This window comes from Neolamprologus multifasciatus, chromosome 10 (genome assembly GCF_963576455.1).
Source record: "Neolamprologus multifasciatus chromosome 10, fNeoMul1.2, whole genome shotgun sequence".
Lineage (NCBI taxonomy): Eukaryota > Metazoa > Chordata > Actinopteri > Cichliformes > Cichlidae > Neolamprologus > Neolamprologus multifasciatus.
The window spans coordinates 29,521,107-29,542,890 of record NC_140448.1 but is presented as its reverse complement, the minus strand read 5'-3'; the positions used below and the strand labels follow the sequence as shown (position 1 = coordinate 29,542,890).

At 42.4% G+C, this 21,784-nt stretch overlaps 1 protein-coding gene across 2 annotated transcripts in view; it reads left to right on the top strand.

Moving 5' to 3' along the window:
- The window catches only part of galnt10 (UDP-N-acetyl-alpha-D-galactosamine:polypeptide N-acetylgalactosaminyltransferase 10 (GalNAc-T10)), a 137,878-nt gene that overhangs the window by 20,354 nt on the left and 95,740 nt on the right, over positions 1-21,784 (top strand). Inside the window, exon 1 of one of the 2 annotated variants that reach the window (XM_085175784.1) lies at positions 17,715-17,882. The exons of the other annotated variant lie outside the window; for it this stretch is intronic. Within the exon in view, the coding sequence (XP_085031910.1) occupies positions 17,775-17,882 (108 nt within the window). The 5' untranslated portion in view covers positions 17,715-17,774. Of the gene's footprint in view, positions 1-17,714; positions 17,883-21,784 lie in introns of those variants that run through there. 2 annotated transcript variants of the gene reach the window in all.

The following is a 21,784-nucleotide window of genomic DNA, read 5'->3' as shown; positions in this document are numbered from 1 at the left end:
CGCGCCATCTGGCCAACCAGTAGGCTGTAGGGTAAAGTGTCTTGCCCAAGGACACAACGACCAGGATAGAGAGCCCGGGGATTGAACTGGCGACCTTCCGGTTACAGAACCCCCTGAGCCACGGTCGCCCCAATATGACACCCTATTCCTCTTCAGCACGTCTCCTTGGCTGGCAGTGCAGTGCTTCTAGTGCTCCTGCTTTAGTTCACTTCCTGGAAGAATGACCACTTGCATTTGAGCATGTGAGCATCCCCCCCCCACAAAAAAACCTGCTTATTCATTAAAATGTGAGTGGTCACTGATCATTATTCAGGTCAGCTGCTTGTGGCAAATCCTCTAGACTTTGTAGTCAAATTCTGCATGGACGGTCTGGCCACTGGTTAGCCTGCTTAGCTTCTGGGGGTAACCGGCAATCATCCAAAAAAGTGTAGCATTCCCCCCTCAGCTCGCCAATGAGACAATAGAACAGGGACTACAAATGTGAATGGCACCAACGCCCCTTGCCTATGTTCATTACTATAATGCCATAACTGCCCAACCTAAGTTTGGAGTCCATATTAGTGAGATAAGGATGTTTTTTTTTTTTTTTAAATTTAATTTAATTTATTTAATTATTAAAACCATTGACTCACTTTTTCATTCACAAGACTCTTCGCTTAATGCTTGTCATTATCAGCATACTGGATTTATTAAAGGTTCATTTTTCAACACTAGAGTTGCCGCAATGAAACTATTAACACAGCAGTATTAAAAGCATACATTTCTCCATCCCTCTGCTTACAGTAACACCTGATTAAATTCAAGGAAAAGAAAAAGAAAGAAAATCTAAAAAACCTGCTCGCATATAGAGCCCGGTGGGAGCAGGTGTTGTGTTGTAAAAGCCTCCAGCGTTCCTGCATAGCCTGATTATCCAGAATAATCCATGTATGAATGAATGTAAACATAGCAATGCAGGCTTCGGCTCTCTCCTCGGTGGCACGTCAGCAGCTGCTTCTTGCATAGCTTTGTCGAGCTTGCCTCGCTTGCATTCCCACAGTCGCGATTCATGCCATCAAGTTTCCAGAATGAAACCTTTCTTCTCTCACCATTAGGCTATTGCCATCCTGTTTCCCTGTGAAGTGTGATGCCTTCATTTCATTTCTGACAGACTGTGGTGCAATAGATGTTTCCTCTAGTTCAGACGGCTTCAGAGGGCTGGTTTGAACTGAGGTAGTCGGCCTCGTTTCCTAGTCTTAAAGTACTTTTTTTTTTTTTTTTTCTTCTCAAACTGCAAAAAAAGGCTGCCACCACACCAGCACTTCTGAACAGCTGTTTGAAGATTGACATGCTGTCTCTGGAAGAAATTGCTGCATTTTTTGCTCTGCTAGACCATGGCCTTTCTTACTGAGCCACTCACCGAAACAGCAGATGATGTCACTGCCAGAATTCATGAGATTTGAATTGTGTGTATATATATATATATATATAAATAAAAAAAAAGAAACACCAACAGCAGCAGCCTACCTGGCTTGAATTATAGTACGAAGAACATGTCCTATTTTCCTTTTCTAGGTAAAGTGAATAAATTGATTAGTTATGCAAGCTGTGTGGGTGAAAAGATAAAATAAGCAATAAATATTAGGATTTATTTCTAAGCTGCAGAAATGTGGTAGCTGATGCAATGTACAACAAGTCCAGTTTAATGTCAGCACCCTGTCGCCTATCAGCTGCTTTGCATTGAGCAACTTTCTGCCGTTTCTTTCTGCAAAATTGCTCCAGATACCCGTTACTTGTATGATTTGTGGTGTTATGGACATAATTTAACATTTGTTAACACGTATGCTAGAACAAGAAACCATGAATGCAGATCACTAAATAAACCAGTGAGCCACTCAGTAACTGGAAGGTCAAGAAGATCAGCACGAGTTGCTGTTGCTAGTTAGCACAACGTTTTGTTTTTTTTTCCTCTCTCTCCTCAGGTTTGCCAAGCTGAACCAGCATGACAGTCTTCACTAGTGGGGATAGTTACAAAGCTTTCTTCGTTATGAGTTAGCATACATGGTTTTATTGAACATTTGAAGAACTAGCAAAAAAACCAAACTCTTGTAGAGGACACAAAGTCCGAGATAGAAACGACAAGGAGCAGGTGCATCTAGTACAGGTAGAGCTGCTGCAGAAACCCACAGAGCTCAGCAGCCAGCAACAAATTCTGGATCCTTGGCTTTTAGTTAGCAGTTAGCATTAGCAGCACATGCTACGTCCGATGTGAAAGGACCTTTATGCTGCGCACTGTGACTCACAGCAATGGTTCCGGGTCAGCCCTGACTTTGTGTTAAACTAATCCTAAAGTAATAATGGTATTTCTAACCACTGATATACTAAAACTTTATCCTTTCAACAGCTGCTGAAAGTTAGGGGACCTAGCTGCTATCAGATATTTATATAGAGATCCTCCAGCTTCAAACTGTATTACCCTTCAAGGACCTGCAGTTCAAAAAAAGCGCCCCTCCGACAGCCGAACCCATCTGTTCTCTGATTGGACAGTTAAATTTGTGATTGACATGACATTGGCCAATCAGATGAAAGGAAGAAAAATAGGTTCAAAATTTGTATTTGTAACTTGCAGAGATTAACCTGTATTTTTTGGCTAAGTCCACACACAAATCTTTTTTTTTTTTACGCACACACAAATTCTTTTAACACATACAAAACTGATTTACAAGTACAAAATATTTATGACCACAATTTGAGCCCATAGATGTCTGCCTTCTTGGAAATGATGAGCACAGAGCTGATTGGTGAATCACCTGTGTTGCTGCATGTGGAAATGGGATTTGAGTTTCTTTCAGCTATGAACGGTTGACTGGCACGTACGAATTAAGTTGATGACAAATACGTCATGCTGCGTGAAAAATAACTCATCATCTTAGCTGTCATTTAATTTTACCATCCTGCCCCTGAGAAGATCCCACACGCCTTTAGTGTCAGCATGTTTTCAATTCTACTGGCAGCAGTTCAGCTTCTATAAAAGTCGGATAAATAATCTCGGCGTTAGATTTACCCTTTCAGTGGAGTTCAGAAGGGTTCTTCCTTATGTGTGTCTGGTGGTTTTTGGACATGGACGACACTCAGCCTCAGTGGTTAATGTCTTTGCTTAATGTTTACAGGTTTTTTTCCTTCTGCACATTAATGAATAAGAAAAATACTGTTGATGTGAAATGAAAATGCAATCTCAATCTCTTAAGGTAATAATGATATTTTTGTATTTTAATTAAGATTACACCGTACCATTTAGGATCTGAATTTAGGAAAATTGCTGCTTTTATAGAAGGAGGCAAACTTTTTCTTTAGCAAAACCTTCTACTTCCCTACTTGAGCAAACCGAATGATAAGGAATGATGGCAACAAAGTCTGTGTAACCTTTAGAAAATGCTAATTGCTCTGCATAACTGGGGGGAACAAAGAGCGAACCACAGTTCTAATAGGCTAAATCGTTGAGTGCGCTAAATGTCCTGCCATGCATTACTTGTCAAATGGTATTTCATTTGTGTAGCTCGAAATATTAAAGCATAAAGTGGGATGACTTTCCAGAAGTCTCTGCTGAGGTCAATATTTTTCTTTTTGAGTCTAAAATTGTCCTGTAAGAAAAATGGTAACTAGCTGCATCTATGAATTCAAGTAACTTTCTGTAACTGATCAATCCTTTGATTTGAAGAGGGGGAAAAAAGATATTAATGACCATTCTACTGAAACCCTAGAATAATAAACATCTTGAGGGTTTTTTTTTCCGGTTCCATGTTGTTTTTAGAAAAGCTGATAATCGAAGGGAGGTTAATCCCTTATTAAGGAATCAGCTTAAATTATTATTGTTGAACACCCATATTCACAAACCAGTAGAGTGGAAACTACTGTGTAAAAGTATAAACATATGAACTTTTCATTTTTTATTTGAATCTTAAACCTCCTTCCCCATTTCTTCTTCCATTGTTGGGTCCCTTCGTTGCTTAGGGGAACTGGTGCTTGTCATTTGTCTCTGTACCCAGCCCTGATGTGTGCAGCAGGCTGAAACAAATTTGTAGATGTTCAGCTTGTTATTCTATTATGAACCAGCCACTGAATAGGGTCTTTCTAAATATTCACAAAGCGTCGCATCTCCCTACTTTGTTTCACATTATGTTCTCATATTGGACTGTTGTCCGCTGAACCTCGAGCTATCATCCGGTGGCCTGATTGTCCCTTTACTGAAAAATGTTGATAATTGCCTTCCAGTGGAGCTGTAAAAGCTCTCCCTGCTGAGTCCATTGATTGGCTCTTTCTAACCAGTAGCGGGAAGGAGCAACTTGCCTGGGGCTCTCTGGCTCTGCACAGCACAGTAAGCTTGGCATGGCTTGGCGAAGCAGCCGTAGGGAGATGTATAGAGGGATGCTTGCAGGATTAGGGGCGCTGAGATAACTGATTTGCTGATCATTATGTAAGCCACATCTGTCCTCTGTCCCCTCAGTGGCAGCCGGCCTCCCACGCTGAACACAGTCAAACCCGGCAGCAACGTGAAGCGATGAGACTGAGTTCTGCTTACAGAGTGGAAGCCAGGGGATGAGGCGAGGGGGAGGGGGGGGGGTGTACATTGTCCTGGCTACTCGTCAGAAAAAAAAATGAAGCAGCACGAAGATGGGGGTAGCTGGAAAAATGATATCCATATAATGGTGCTTTTAATTTTAGTATAAAAGCCTGCAAATGGATGTAGTAAATCATATTATCTTTGATTTAAAGCTGTAAGAAAGTTGTTTTGTTCAACAATTTGTCTATATTTTATCATTTAGTCTGGAATTGTCATGACTGTTGATTATTCAAATAGTCAAATAGTCCCGATAGTCGTGGCATTTTGCTTTCAGAACTACCTTAATGTTTTCAGATCCTCCTTCTGGGTTGCTGAAGATTTGTCAGCTGCAATTCCTTGATGCAAATCTTCCATTCCATCACATCCCATTAGTGCTCTGTTGGTTTGAGATTATTTGAGCTTTGTGACCTAGTATCCTTCTTGAGGCAGCCATTATCACATGGGTACACTGTGGTCATAAAGTGATAGGCACGATGAAGAGAAATAGACCTTCATATGATGCTCACCTGGTAGCATGGGGCCAAAACACTCATGTAGACAACTTGCTGGAAAAATGCCTCTTTTGGTTTTCTGCAAAAGGAATGATATGTAGCATGACCGGACAGGAAAGATACCACATCAGTGCACGTGGTTTCTATCGCTGTACCTTGATTGGATGTAGGACTGAAAGCAGTTTGTGCTTTTGCATTAAAAAAAAAACGAGGACCGTAGGATGACGACATCCAGCTCAGCAGGATCAACAAAATGCTCTTTGAGCTGGCAGTATTATAGTCGGTGTAAAGTATTTCCATTCATTCACTTGCTCAGATGGGATATTAAGGAGCTTATCTGAATGTGTTTTCTCTGATAGGTTTGGACAAGAGCCAACAAAGGCTGCAATCACAGCCGTGGCATTACTATTGGAGTGCCTTAAACATCCATTATATTATCTGTCCTCTGATAATTACGTTCTTTTAAATGGCACGGTGTAATCTAAAACCTTTCTAGAAACAAGTCCTGTCACTTGGCAATCATCTCAGTAATACCTCTTGGCAAACTTTTGGGCAGTTTGTTTTAAGCATTATCTAAATTAACTAACTTCAATGGTTATCCTGAAAAACAGACTGCATGTGTTGAATTACCAATTTCCTGACCTTGGTCCAATTTAGGGATTTATTACTGTTAGTTTACCAGGAAGTCCCGTTGAGATCACAATCTCACAATCAAAGTGTGATCTGGGCTAGGTAGCTGAAATACAACCAGACATATCTCAAAAATGGTACAAATGCAACAAAAAAATATAAAATCTGTAACAAAATGCACTATATATAATATCCATAACATAAAACGTTAAGTGGCTTCACGAAACAAACATCCATAAGTCTTCTTTCCTGCATCCGTATAACTTCATTCATGTTCAAATTTAGGTCTTTCTGTAAAGTATTCCATGTCCAACGTGCATACTCAGAAAATGCCATTTCCCCAAGATCGGTCAGAACTCTTGGTTCATAAAAACAAACCATTCAGAGAGTGAAGCTGGTAACTATTGGTACTGGGAACAGGGATGGGTATATAGGTAAACTATTAGTTCAGCCATTTAGAGGAAAATATACCAGTGCTGTTTTCTTTCATTGGTTAGTCCAGTGGTTCCCAAACTTTTTTTGCTGGGCCCCCCTTGTTTTACAAGAAAAATGTTCGCGCCCCCCCCCCCCCCCCCCCCCTCGCGCGCACACGCGCGAACACATCCTCCAACCACACACACCCATATTTTGCTCCATTGCGGTTTATTTCACACCTCAAACATTTAGTAAACAATTAAGCAAATACAAGTAATCTGCAATAAATTACAGGTAGTAAGAAAATAAACTACTAACTCTTTTACGCTACGTCCACACCTACACGGGTATTTTTGAAAACGCAGCTGTGTCATCCACACGTAAACGGCGTTTCGAATCACCGAGAACAGAGATTTTTTAAAACTCCTTTTTTGCGTTTACGTGTGGACGAGGTATACAGAGTTCGTCACGCAACCTCAAAGGTATGTGCCTTTTTTCACGTCACGCTGTGTGCACGTTATTGTTTACATGAGATGAATTGCAGAATGGCAGATAAAGACGAAATACTGTTAATCTGACTATCTGCAGGTTTTACACGCTTACATATACACGCAGTTACTGTCCCTCCATTTACAAAGGCAGAGGCGTCACGATGTAATTATTTTACATGTAGTTGTTTTTTTTCCTGTGTAATAATATTCAACATTGCTATCAATACATTTTTCAAAAAATCCCTCTGCAAATTGGGTTCAAAAACATAAACAACTGTTGGATGCTGTTTGTCCGTGATTTAAACCGGGGGAACAAATCGTGGCAGGATCAGCCTGATATTATTTGTATCCCACTGTAACTTTACTGTATAAAGAGCTAGCATCTCCAAAATGTCAGGAGTAGTTAGTCATTACAACAAGTGTTTGTGAACTACAAATCAAGAATGTGGGATACTGTTTGTCCGTGATTTAAACAGCCCAGCGGTGCTCCCAACAAAGGGAAAACCAATCCTGCAGGGAGACCTACCTCGGCATTGTGCAGGTGAAATCAAAGGGAAGATGTGCTTCACCATATTTTCTAGTCTTTGGCTTAGAATGAAGTTGGTTTGGAAACGTATTCAGCGATGCTTCATCTCCTGCTTTGCGTTTGTGTGGGCGCCCGTGCTAGCAGTGTCCAAGCGTTGTTGTTTGTTTTTTTTCCCTTTTCATGCCGCACCCCCCCTGCAATGGCTCTGTGCCCCCCCTAGGGGGCGGGCCCCACACTTTGGGAACGTCTGGGTTAGTCAATGCCCACCTGCAAAATCATAAGACATGCAATTATGAATCAGAGACTTTGCATTTGTAATAAAGCATGGTTTTAAAAGACTCTCAGAGTCTTTGGTGTAATTTCTCTTGCCTGTTGGTGCCAAAGTTCAACTGCATTCCTCAGAGTCTCTTCATTAATAGATGTATATTTCATCTGGTCCTTCTGATTTTTAAAAATTTTTTTTTAAGTACTTGCAAACTGTCTTCACATTAATGAACTAGATTACTATAAACGCTGTGCTGCTGAACAAAGTCTAACAATTCCAACAAAACATTTGATCTTATGCTTTCCTTTTGTTTGGCAGTGGTCTAGTTTACATGTGGCAAGAGCTGAGATAAAACTGACTGACAGTTTGTTTGTTTTTGTTAATTGCAAATAAACATCATGCAAGCGGTGAAACTGTTCACACAACATTTTAAAATCTCGAAATTGCCTTTTTTTGTGTCTGTGTCACGCTTCCAAGAATTAAAGAGTTTTGTGCCAGGAGAAGGCAGAGAAGCAGCCATCTGTCATGGCCTTTGTCCAGTCCTCTGCTCAGTATCTGTGGTTGCAGCAAAGCTGTGGATAATGACTCTTGTTGGTAGATGAGACTGTGTGGCAGAGCAGCTGGGCTCTTCTTTCAGGGAGGTCTCAGCGCCTCAGTCGCTGCCCTGAGAGCCTCGTCTTTAGCAGTGGAGCTGGAGCCCAGGGGACATTTGAGAAGAGCCAGAAGTCCCAGTCGGCTTTTCTTAAACTCAGTTTTTGGGTTGATGGAAAAAAGCTACAAACACTTTATTTTTAATGGCATTAAAATATTCTACTACTTGTATTATTTTTGTCCCCTTTACTCTCGCAGGTTGCTTTTAGAAGTAATAATTTATCCTTAAGGTTTATTTATCTATTACCTGTTCTTTTGCATATTGGTTTGACACTGAAGGAGATGCCCACTTCGCAGGATTTTTTTTGTTTCATCTCACGTCTACAGTTGTGTTGAATCTCAGGCAATTTTGGCTGGTGGTATTTACAGTGGTACAGTGCTCTGCCTTTATAAAGTACAGTTTAATGCTTCTATGTGATGAAGCAGGACAGCCGGCGCAAGCTGACGTGCCCGTGAAGAGGAGGGAAGAAGTGGAGGTAGAGGAGGAGCAGGGGGTGAGGTGAAACAGGAAAGGCAGGTAATTGTGTCTCTTGGGGTTGAGGTGGATCTGCCTGTGATCTGACAGAACGGGAAAAGGAATTTAAAAAAAAAAAAAGCACTGAAAGGTTTCCTCTTCTCACGCTGAGCTACTGACTGCTCTCAGCAGGTGGAGAGGAAAGAGAAAAGAGAACTATTGACCCAAGGTGGTCTGATTCATCCTCCTCTGAGAATGAATGGGCAGTTCTGTTCTCATCACATACCGCACCGCTGGTAATACCAGCTTTCCTTCTGCTTCAAACATTATCCCAGACACCAGATTTTTATCTTTCTTTCTTTTATTTCGTCGTGAAAATTCAGTTCCTCAAACGCAGGAAATCTTTCTGAAGCAAATACACGATTAAATCGCAAAATTCACTAACAAAGTCTTCACGAATATTAGGTGATCTTGATTCCTAGTCTGTGTGATGTCATATTGCGTCGACGTGTGACCAGAGTAGTGGATTTTCCAGCGCGTGTACGACTTGCTAGTGCGCGTGAGGTTTGCCCATCTCCTCCTCCAGCTCTGTTCAGCCTGTGTTGGAGTCCTTCTATTGGAGCATGTCTGAAGCAGGCTATTTCATTTTGGCCTGCGATTCTCCCAAAATCCAAAAAGTGGTCACCTTTCCATTTACCATTTGAATCTTTGGTAAAATGATCCGTTTCTTGGTCCTTCTGATTAAAGCTGTTCCTGCTCGATTACTAGGGATGGGTACCGGTGTTCTGACATAACCGGTAGTAACCAGACCGAAAAGTAGCGCATATTTTGGTGCTTTTTTTTCCTGAGCTGTGATACACTTTAGATTCTAGCCAATCATTTTACGTTTCCGAGGATAGTAGGCGGGTCCAGGTACGTACGTTCTTTTAGAGCAGAGCTACAGATTAAAAGTGCCCAAGCCGGAGCGGTCAAAAGTCTGGCTGTGCTTCACAGCAAAAGATGCAAACTCAGCAGCCTGCAACAAGTGCTTTAAGCTGATACTGTGATACTGTCAAAGGAGGTAACACCTCGAATCTGATGAAACACCTGGCGACGCATAGCGTTTTTTTAAAAGCCGAGAAATGCGCCGTATTTGATAGCTTGCTGCGAGACCTCACACCGAGCACATCTACTGCGGGTGTGGTGCCTGTTATCGGACCCGGAGTTAGCAACATCCCCCAAAAACCCGAAGAGGAGAGTCCTGGCCCCTAGCCCTGCCAGTGTAGCAGAAATGATGAGGATGATGATGCAGCAGCAGCCGTTCTTCTCTGCGTGAGTAGCTTAATGTTGTTCGTGTGTAATTTACGTTGAGTAGGCTAACCACGTTATTACATTAATGCATGTAAGGTGAACAGCAAACATCATCATAGTTACATGCGGCTGTCTTCTTGTTTGATGGTAGATACTCCCTTCACCCTGGCCAAAAAGGCTAAAATGACCAAAGAAAAAGTGGAAAACAGTTAAACATGAGAGGTTTTTGGACAAAGTTTGTGTTTTTTCCATTGTTTAAGCTGCTTCCAGCCAAGAGTGATACCATATATGCCCCATAGCTGCAGAAAAGGCTAACATTGTTATCTTTTTACAAGAAAACAGCTGAACATGAGAGGTTTTTGGACCAATTTTGTGTTCTCCATTCTTTAAGCACCGGTTCGAGCACCGTTTAAGCACCGGCACCGTTTCAAAAGTACCGGTTCGGCACCGGTATCGGATAAAACCTAAACGATACCCATCCCTATCGATTACTAGTTTCACAGTGTGTCTTTTTCTCCTCACCTCCAACTGGTCGTGGCAAATGGCTGTCTCTCCCTAAGCCTGGTTAAGGGAGTTTTTCCTTCCCGCTGTCACCAGGTGCTCATAGTGGGTCATGTTCTCCCCGTGTTTGCGTGGGTTCTCTCCGGGTACTCCTGCTTTCTCCTGTAGTCCAAAGACATGCAGCAGTAGGGTTCTGTTAATTGGTCATTCTAAATTGCCCATAGGTGCGAATGGTTGTCTGTCTCTGTGTGTAAGCCCTGCGACAGACAGTCAACCTATCCATGGTGCCTTTCACCCTGTGGTAGCTGGGATAGACTCCAGCCCACCCGCGACCCTGAAAAGGATACTCAAAAGAGAATGGATGGATGGATATATGAAAATAAACATGGATTTACTAAAGTCAATTGTTACAATTTCATGTGCAGTAGCACTCAGCGGTCACTGAGGAGGAGGCTTTTTTGTGGAGCGGCGGCTGCAACTTCTGAACAAAGATGTACGTGGATGCTGTCAGTCAGCAGACAAGAAAAAGAATTAGAAAACGAGAGGAAGAGGGAAATACGGGACCGGTGCTTTTATTTTCTTCCTTCCTTTTCAGTCCTTTTAAGGTGGCACTATTACCTCGGCATTGTATCCGTACAAATAAAAGACCAGTCTGAAAACATGTCAGTCGCCAGCTCATATGTGCAACCGATTCTGCCGTGGGTGTCACAGCGACCTTAGTAGAAAGACTGAATTCAGCTTACATGAGGGGCAGCGTTTTGTTCAACTTTCTAGTTGGATTTAAAAAAAAAAAAAAAAAAACTGTTCCGGCTTTCATGAATTAAAAAAAAAAACATCTGTGATTCATCTGTGAAATCCCAAACCTCGAGCAGTCTCTGTACCCACGGATGGGAAAGAAATAACAAGCAGAAATGAATGTAAGCCAGACACCTGTCTCCGAGTGACCACACATACACTACCTCTGATTCTTTTACGCAGACAGAAGCAGATCTGCTGCTGCTTTTGTGAGCGTCTCTGGCATGTTGGAACTGTGTGGCTCCGATGTCCCTCAACAGCTGCTGAGAGTCTAAACCCACAGCACCAGCATCAGTCCCACTCTATCTGACCAAATAGCAGACATAATCTGCTGTCGGGCAGATTAGCAGAAGACCACATCGGCATGGAAATGAGGTTAGGCAGCCAGCGTTTCAGAGAGCCTCGCCATAATCTGAAAATCCCTCCATCGAGGTCACCAGGAGGAAAACCGATGGACCAGCGACTACACTTTCACTACCCTTAAAAATGCCCCCAATTCAGGTGATGCCCAGGCTGAATATATGCTATCCTTATTAATTCCCCTCATATCCATTAAAACATGTGGATTTCTTTTTACGCAAGATGTTTGCATGTAGGTCATCAGTAGCCGCTGGCACATTAAATCACATCATTGCTGTGGAAAATGCTCCTTTGAGCGGCTACAAGTCGTCATAGTTGCCCTGCCACATAACAGTTTGCCTTCATGTTGCAGCCTATGCTCTTTAGGTATACATTTTTCTCTTTGACTAAACTGATGCTATTGTAGCATGCGAAAAATGTGCAAAACACCTCTCCCACGAGGCATCCTAACCCTGTGCCTGAAACACATCAACCCCTTTCCAGAACAGAGGAACGGCAGCTCTGTTCCCACCTCGAAGCGAGTGAGTTCCTCTGCACGCTTCAAAGGAATCAGAATTCTACCACATGTATCTACTAGGGATGAGTAAGAGTACGAGTACTTGCATTTCAGTACTTACCGATACCGAGTACTTAATAAAAACATGATTTAAATTTGCAGGTAACAGCTTTAGTCCTATAATTTAACAAAAAACAAACAAACAAGGGACTAGTTTGGAATTAAGAACATTTATTTAAAATGAAAAGCATGTTGTATGCAACATATTACAGAATAAATAATTATAAAAAAACAACATTTAATTGTAAATTTGTTCGTCTGTTTCTCTGTTTAGACGTCTCACTAGCACAGTTACAGCTGGGATGACATCAGAGGCTAGTGCGTCGTAGCTGCTCACTTTTTTAGTTAGTTCCTCAAAGGGGGCGAGGATGGCAACAGTCGTCTCCATAAGAGCCCATTGATGAGCGGTGAGATAGTCAGGGAGTTCGTGCTCGGACACGCCCAGCACTCGCTTTTGCTCAATGAGGGACTGGAGCATGTAATACGTGCTGTTCCAGCGCGTCTGTACATCCTGCTGCAGTCTCTTTATTGGCTGGTTGAGCTGTCCCTGAATGTCCTCGAGGCGGGAGTAGGCTAAGGCGGAGTGTTTAAAATGCCCAACTATTTTCCGTCCCACTGCTATAGCATCAGCTATGCTCCTCTGTGCTAATAAGCGTGGGTAAATAAGCGTGGGTAAACTCTTTGTACTCATTGTTGTGTTGGGATTTTGGTGCTTGATTAAATTACTTGTCTTAAATGCGCTACCTTTAGAGCCTCCGCTGGACAATTTCGCTGAGCACAATTTGCAGTCCGCCTTTGTTTTCGCGTCTTCGTTCACCTTGATATAGTTCCACATGGCTGATATGTCTCGCCTCGCCTTCTCCCCGCTCTGAGCTGCAGCCTGGGGGCGGGCACTCGGGGCCTGGGGGGCGGGCACTCGGCGCCTGTGATTAACCCCTTACATGCCGCTCAAACATAGACAGGTCTCAGACCGTGGTATCGGTCCTCGGCATCGGGGGACTTTTAACGAGTACTTTAGAAAATGTGGTATCGAGGCAGATACCCGATACCGGTATCGGTAGGGATGGGTATCGTTTAGGTTTTATCCGATACCGGTGCCAAACCGGTACTTTTGAAACGGTGCCGGTGCTTAAACGGTGCTCAAACCGGTGCTTAAAGAATGGAAAACACAAAAGTGGTCCAAAAACCTCTCATGTTTAGCTGTTTTTTTGTAAAAAGATAACAATGTTAGCCTTTTCTGCAGCTATGGGGCATATATGGTATCACTCTTGGCTGGAAGCAGCTTAAACAATGGAAAAAACACAAACTTTGTCCAAAAACCTCTCATGTTTAACTGTTTTCCACTTTTTCTTTGGTCATTTTAGCCTTTTTGTCCAGGGTGAAGGGAGCATCTGCCATCAAACAAGAAGACAGCCGCATGTAGCTATGATGATGTTTGCTAGTTCACCTTACATGCATTAATGTAATAACGTGGTTAGCCTACTCAACGTAAATTACACACGAACAACATTAAGCTACTCACGCAGAGAAGAACGGCTGCTGCTGCATCATCATCCTCATCATTTCTGCTACACTGGCAGGGCTAGGGGCCAGGACTCTCCTCTTCGGGTTTTTGGGGGATGTTGCTAATTCCGGGTCCGATAACAGGCAACCCACAAGCAGTAGATGCGCTCGGTGTGAGGTCTCGCAGCAAGCTATCAAATACGGCGCATTTCTCGGCTTTTAAAAAAAACACTATGCGTCGCCAGGTGTTTCATCAGATTTGAGGTGTTACCTCCTTTGACAGTATCACAGTATCAGCTTAAAGCACTTGTTGCAGCTGCTGAGTTTGCATCTTTTGCTGTGAAGTACAGCCAGACTTTTGACCGCTTCGCCTTGGACATTTTTAATTTGTAGCTCTGCTCTAAAAGAATGTACGTACCTGGACCCGCCTATTATTCTCGGAAACTTAAAATGATTGGCTAGAATCTAAAGTGTATCATTCCATACCAGTTGGTGGCGGTAATGCACCTTTCAGTTGTTTGTCAACCGCCAATACAAATGTAAGGAAGAAGAAAGTGTATCACAGCTCAGGAAAAAAAGCACCGAAATAAAGCACCGAAATGTGCGCTGCTTTTCGGTCTGGTTACTACCGTTTATGTCAGAACCGGTGCCATCATGGCACCGGATACCGGTACCCATCCCTAGGTATCGGTATATACCGGTATCGGTATATACCGGTATCCCTAGTATCTACAATTGAATTCTTCCTGTCACTAACAACAGTCCATGGGCACAGGTGAGGGTAGGAGTGTAGATGCACCTGTAATCTACAGCTTCGCCTTCACGCTCAGTTGTCTTTAACAAAAACAGATCGGCTCTATGATGGCCGAGGCTGCGCCGAGAGCTCTGTAAACCGTCTGATGTTTGGGAGGAGGAATACGGGGAGCAGTCTAGAGCTCAGTATTCAGAGGGAGACACCTTTTTAATAATGCGCGTCGCTCCAAGGAGACAAATTCTTCAATTTGGACAGAACTGATATCACATTTTTTTAGGTAGATTAAGGAACGCGGCTTTGTCTCCATGTCTTATGCAAATACTCACACATTTGCTGCCCGATACTCTCGGTCTGCCTTTTATGAGTCTGTGTGCAAACACTGACTGACATGTGGCCTTTTGTCATCAGTTAAATAGACCACTAAAAGGCTACATTAAATTTAATGAGGGCTCATGTTGCCAGGTGACAGGAGTTACATCCCTGTGCTTTCAGCTCTCTTGCAGCTTTTTTTTCTTCTTCTCCCCTCTCTGCTTTCCTTTAGAGCATTTGTTCCTGTTTTGCGTCGCATTTAAGACGTTTTGGGGGCCTGTCGGTTAATATGAGAGACAATGTGCCCTGTGAGGATCATGGTGTCACTCTCTCAGTGACTTATCAGGGTGTTTGGGCTGAGTCTTAAATATTGATGGAGCCGAAAAGTGCCCAGAGTGGAATGAGTTTGTGTGGCAGCGTGGATGCTTTGTGATGATGGCGATTAGCAGAAAGGAGGGAGGCAATAATCTGCTGTGGAGCACCGCAGAGACGCAGATGATCATGTCTGGTATCGCCTTAGTTTCCGTTCCCTTTCAAGCCGCCTCTGGTCCCGTTGTGTGTTGCTCATGAATATTCATTCTCCGGCTGAGATGAAACTAAATTTAACTTTCACTATTGTCAAAAAGATGATTTAAAGGTACTAAGGTCTTAATAAAAGTAATCATTTATATTACAATATTTCAAGGTGGTTGTTTCACATTGTTTAACAAATATACCAGGGAGAATATGAAAGTACTTTATACATACTGTATGAAATGTGCTGATGCTTAGGAGGGTCTAGACAAACTAATTTATAAACATTTTCTTCAGTAAAAAAACAAAAACTCACAAAAGAATGAAGTCGTTAAAGGGTTTGTGTTCCATGACAAACTCTTTGCCGCTTCTGGCGGCACGCCTGCCTTTTGATCAGCGGTTTTACATTTTCTTCAGCAGATTTAGCAGCTATTCAAACCAAAATCAGCCGTGCATTAAAGCAGCACAGCTGGCTTTGTTGGGAGAGTCTTGCTTCAGGTACTTACGAAACATGAAATACAAAAGATTTAGCAGGTGTTCAAACCAAAATCGGGTTCTTGAATTTGAAGCTTTTTCACATGATAAATCGCTGAACAGTAGCGTATCAGTAGTTTGTCTGGGTAGACCCGGACGTTTGGAGTTCTGTGTCTATCCTGCGGTCGTCTGCCAGCTACTTCTGTTTGAAGCAAAGGAGCAGGGGCTGTATTTTAGGGTGAGGCTGGACATCTATCGCTAAGGCAAAAGAAACTCGTTCTGGATGCTTGTATCCAACACACCGTTCTTTTAGTTACTACCCAATCTCATCACCAGAGCTGATGAAAATAGGTTAATTGATTGACGAATTAAAAGTTTGCTCTCGCTTGTCCACAGTGGGCCAGTGCATCCAAATGAACTCGTCAGGTAGGACCTATAGTGCTATACCTGGAATCAAAAAGCAGGCACTACACCCTAGACTACGGGTGTCAAACTTGTGGTCCCGGCAAACGAGATAATTTCACGTCAGTCGGTACGTGTGTCCTGCTGAGAATCCATACAGGCAAATGTGAGACTTTATTTTGATGGGCACATGTTGCAACCAATCACGTGCAAAGATGGACTGGGGTCAAGAAAGAAGGAAGGGGGGGGGGCAGATGTTCTGGGGAGCAGAGATGCAGAAATGTGTGCATGTAGCACAGAGCCACGGCTCAGTGTCTGAGTGTCTAAATGAGTTTCGCAGGCCCGACTGTGTGCTTGAAGCAACTCGCTGTAAACAAGCAAGCAGAAATGTTGGACTTTCAACTGTATTTTAATAAGTTTTACAGTTTTTTCCTACGGATAAAAAAATTCCCTTGGCCATTCATACTACTCAAAGTAATGAAGCAATAAACAACTAAAGACTGAGAAGTTTGTTTTTCACTTTCTACTATAGAAATGTCAGTTTTTTTTACGGCTACAGTTAAAAAAAAAAGAAAAGGAAATGCCAGGCTGGGCAACGAGCTACCAGAAGTTTAAAGAGTTGTCAGCTTTTTCTTTATCGCGTAGAAAATGCAGTTAAATGTAACTTCTTTACACTAAGAGACAGGGGAGTTTCACTGGTCTGGCCCACTTAAGATCGAAGTGGTCAATATGGACTGATTCTTATATAGCGCTCAGTGCTTTCTAAGTACATTCACACACACTCATACTCCGATGGATGCATCGGAGAGCAAGTTGGGGTTAGTATCTTGCCCAAGGATACTTGACATGCAGACTGGAGGAGCCTGGGATCGAACCACCAACCTTCCGATCCGTAGGTGACCTGCTCTACCTCCTGAGCTACAGCCACCCCTTAGTATGTGGCCTGTGACGTAAAATGAGTTTGACACCCCTGCTCTAGACCCTTCGTGGAGCTCTAACCTGTGTCTTTCGTGGCTGAGCCTTGAGCAGTGTTTCAGGTACAACCTAAATAAATGACATAGATGCAACGCCCTGGGTCACGATACCTGCCATTGCAAAGTTGTAAATTAAACTACACAAATTTGGCACCCTCATTACAAAAAGTAATTTACCACAAACTTGTGTGATTGGACAATGCTCTTTCATGTGCCGTTGAATTTGAGTTTGGCTTCATTAAAATTGATCTGCTACTGTAAATCAGCTCTGGGGTTACTTGTAGAGCTTTAGGAAAATGTATGAAATGTAATGATAGCAGATAGTTTGTATGTTTCAGAATGTTTTTCTTCCTCTAAGTCCAGTCTGAATAATGAGCACAGCATGTACTGATTATAACCTTGCAAGGAGCAGCAGTAACCAGTTGGTTGGTATGACACGCAGCGAAGTATTCAGGTCGAGTTGTTTTATTTTCCTGGAGTAATGACATCATCTCCATGAACCTTAGCAACAAGAATGACTTAACTGTAATACTCCATGCCTAGCTGTGCCACAATCCAGTTAACTAAGAAAATTCAACTGGCTTTTAAATGAATACACTCAGTTTATGGGGTTTTCTGGTGGCCCTCCTTACCTTCTTTTACTCATTCAGACCATGTGGGCATTAGGGCTGCCATGATTAGTCGACTAGTCACGATTACGTTGACTATCAAAATAGTCAACGTAATCGTAGTTGATGACACGTAGTTTGAAGCTTTGTAAGATCCCAAAAGACGCAGGAATAAGTTGTAGGATTTAAGAGTGTAATAACGGACTGAGACAGAAGATGGCAGCACTGCATGTCCAAGGATACCAGCTGCCGTTAAACCCCGAAGAAGAAGAAGCTGTGTCCCAGAATGCAGCCCAGCTCAGTTTCCAACAATGGCGGCAGCTGGTTAGTTTTAATATTACTCTTATTATTCTTTCTGGGTCACAAAATAAACGTTTAACATGTTTTCAGGCGAGAATGTAGCTGTGTAAGCCTCAAATATCTGCTCAGTTTATCAAGACACCGCATATTTTCAAAAGCGCTCCGACGTTTTCGGAGACGTCTGTTAGCCTCTAGCTCGATAGCTAGCCGGGGGCAAGGCTCACAAATAGTTTTCAAACCCACCGCCGTCTTTCGCTACTCAGGTTAAACATGATATATAAGTCACTTAGATAACTTAAAAATGTTATTGTTTGGCTTTTTTAGTGTTTTATTTGTTCCTGAGTAAATCTGTTTGGCTGAGATTAAAGTTATAGTTTTTACACAGCTGAATAAACGTCAAGCAGACAGCTGATTATCAGAAGTGTGAGATGCTGGAGAATTTACTCGGTGTCCTGTTATATTTTAGATAGCAAGGAGTTTATTAAACTTCACCGAAACAATCTGCAAATTTCATTAAAATGTAATAAACTATCATCTTGTCTTTATTTTTAGTTAGCACATACCTTAAACACTTAAAGCTGTAAGCTAATGATAGTTATATAAGAGCAGATGCTGCTGGTGCAATAAGCTGTAAGTTTTACGTCCAATGGATGATGATCTGATTAGTCGACTAATCGCAAAAATAATCGGTGACTAGTCGACTATCAAAATAATCGTTTGTGGCAGCCCTAGTGGGCATCACTGTTAACCATGGCCACCTTGAGCTGAATTAATCCTGTTTGCTTATTGTGTAGAGAGAAGTCTCTTTTATATCCTCTACCTGACTCTAACCAAATCTAACAGAGTTAAGTGCGACTCTGATGTGAAGGTTTTTGCATCAAGATATCAGCTTTTTTAGTTGGTAGAGATGTTCACTTTTAACTGCTGTTGTTCTTCACATTTCTAGCTTTTCAGTGACAAACTTGCAGGCTGCTTTTAGTGTGAAGCTCTTTTAATCACTGTGTTGTTTTAACCTGCCACCCACAGCACAAAGCCTGAAAAACTTCGCAGACTTTTACTTTTTCTTTTCCTCTTTCATTACCCACGTGTGGACAGTTGTTTTCATGCCCGTCCTTTTTCCGTCTATTTCAATTACTTTCTTTCCTTTAACCACCCGCCCACGTCCTGCGTCCACAAAACGAAACATGTGCACACATTAGCTGAAAACTTTCCCCCCCTCGCCTTGTCTTGTTTTTCAAGGTCTTGTTGAGCAGCAAGAAAACCCCCAGAGGAATATTGTGGCGATGTGCGCTGAAATTTTAATCAGGAGGAAATGGGGCGGCACACTACTGCTCCTTTATAGTATGAATTTGCACAGATGGACTCGCGCTGCTTGTCAGATCCATATGCGACACACTGAAGGTGTCTGCAACAGAAAGGGAATGAAGTAGTGGGATCATGGGGTCGGAAAAGGGAGACGATGAAAGGAAGGAAGGACGAGTAAATGGAGCGAAATCAGTTTAAAAACAAACAAAACTTATTTCATTTATCCACACCGTCTACTCAGTCATCTTACAAATGGGCTGAAGGTTTTCTTCAGTTGACTTAAGAGGTTGAGTACTTCATAAAGGGATGATGTCTTGGAGCACACAAGTCTTCATTGGAAAAGTCAGAATTTAGATTGAATCCTGAGTTGATGCAGTTTTCTTCGCACAATTGAATCTGCTCTAATCAATGTACGAAAGCTGCCCCGTTCAGTTATTAAGCTATTAAAGTTACAGAGTATTCAAGTACAAGTCAAGTTTACCATACTAAAACTGGAAGTCTAATTCAGGCACTGAGAATGTTTGCGGTGCCATTTATCAACAGAAGCTATCACTGGCTGCCCTGTTATTCTCAAGGGGTTGTTACAGCGGGCAGCTCCGCATGTCTGATTTACCAAATCAAATCAAACCTTTCCTTCTGCAACCCCAAAGGGATTTCTCTCTCTCTCATCCTGGGACTGAACCGCAGAGTTTTTGCTTGTTAGCCAAATGTGTGAACCATTAAACTATGCAGCCATGCCACGTATCAAAAGAGGATATAGTAGTAGTTTCCGTATTTCAGGCAGCCCCAGTTGCCTAAGTATAAGGCCTCCCAACTCAGGGATTGCTGGTTTTTGAGCTTCGTGTGGTGTGTGAGAAGAATGGCAGGTTATTCACTTGGTTAACTAATTAACTGATAAAACATGAGCATTACAGGGTTAGCTGGTGGTTTGATATCCACTTTCTTCAGTTTGTATGTCACAGTCGATGAGGACCGGTTTATCGCAGCGTTGCATACAAATATTGCCTCTGACATTAGTGCCAGTTTTGTGATACCACGCCAATGGTAGCATGTTGGCAGTAACTGTTGTCTGATAGACTGGCATAGAATCTCTTAGTTTGGGGAGGGTGTTGGTGGAAAACTGGTATTTGAGTGGTCAAAAAGACAATAAATAAGCTGTTGAAGGTTTTCCACCCCAAAGTTCACCAGCCAGTTTCTATAGTTTGCTTGTTTTGTAGTACTCATGGCCCCAAGCTAGAACATGGCCCCTGGATGTGTAACTATAAATTCCTCTTTTGTCAGATTTTGTCATCTTCAACCGTCATATTTGTTACACCAGAAACGCATTGTGGGAATGTTTTGCCCCCAGATGGAGCAGATATTTTTCCATACAAGGTCATACTGAGTAATGCATATATTAACTTGACAAAAATCTAAACCTAACATAACCCTTAAATTGTCAAAATGATCTCTGGTTCATAGGGGTGGGGGGAGTCTGTGCCTGAGTCTGAAGGCTTAATCAAAAAGATTAACTTAAAACTGAATCTTTGTGGTTATATACTGTCCATTAGTTTGTTATTCTGGGTCATATTCCTCTAAGCCAGCAGTCTGTTTAATAATTCATAGTGTTTCATGCAGTCAGTGGTGCCATTTGTATTTAAAGTGTTTCACTAATTGCCTCCTCCCATCGAGCTAATTATTTCTCCATTGTGCTGTGATCCTGTAATTCACAATGCAGAGTCACTGAAAGTCACTCAGCGTGTAGAATGACTAAGTGCAAGAAGAAACAGCCTCCACCTTTGTATGCTGAGGTGCAGTATATCTGTGTGTGTGGTTGTGCGTGTGTGTGTGTCAGTCAGGGCATTGATATTCTCCTCACAGGGTTGTCAAGCATGAAATAGAAGAGTACACTTTCTGTGGATAAACTCTCAGCAGAGCATTGTTAGATAGTGAGAGCCGATGCTCTGGAGAAATCTCTTAGCTGACACAGATACTGACGGGGTGAGGTAAAAAAGACCGAGTGTGCTGCTCTGTTGTGTAAACGAGTTATGTTGGTTTTTCACATTTTATCTCATTAACAACAAAAAAGGTGTCTTTTACCATCCTCCTGACCATTTCTGTGTGCGAGTTTGCTGAGCCTTTGCAGCTTTGGTGTCGGAGGCTGTGCGCTGGTTTGGAACAGAAATGTCTAGCACTTGAGATTCAGCTTCAGTCAACTGGACGCTCTATAGTGGATGATTATGTGACTTTGCCGTTTTTACTCTTCAATCAAGCTCCAATTTTCACTGCACTTCCACATTACTAACAGCTGGCAAACGCTATTTTTGGTGCACATCCAAGTTGATCCCCAATCACTGCATTAGCAGATGTTTTAGAGACGTGCTATTCTTCTGTTAGTCAGTCACAACTCTCTTTTCATCCTTGTTCCCACATTCATCTTAGGGCGTCCCCATGCCTGCCGCCTAATGCCGGGCAAACGGCACCTTACGAGAAAGCTGACGGCAAATTTACATCACATCTGCTGTCGCAAGCCGCCATTTTTTTGCTGATCGTGCACGTTTCAACTGACTTTTACTGAAATGAAGAGATGAGTCTACAGTCATGTCTCTTTTATATATATCAGTCCAGAAGCTCAGCGAGGT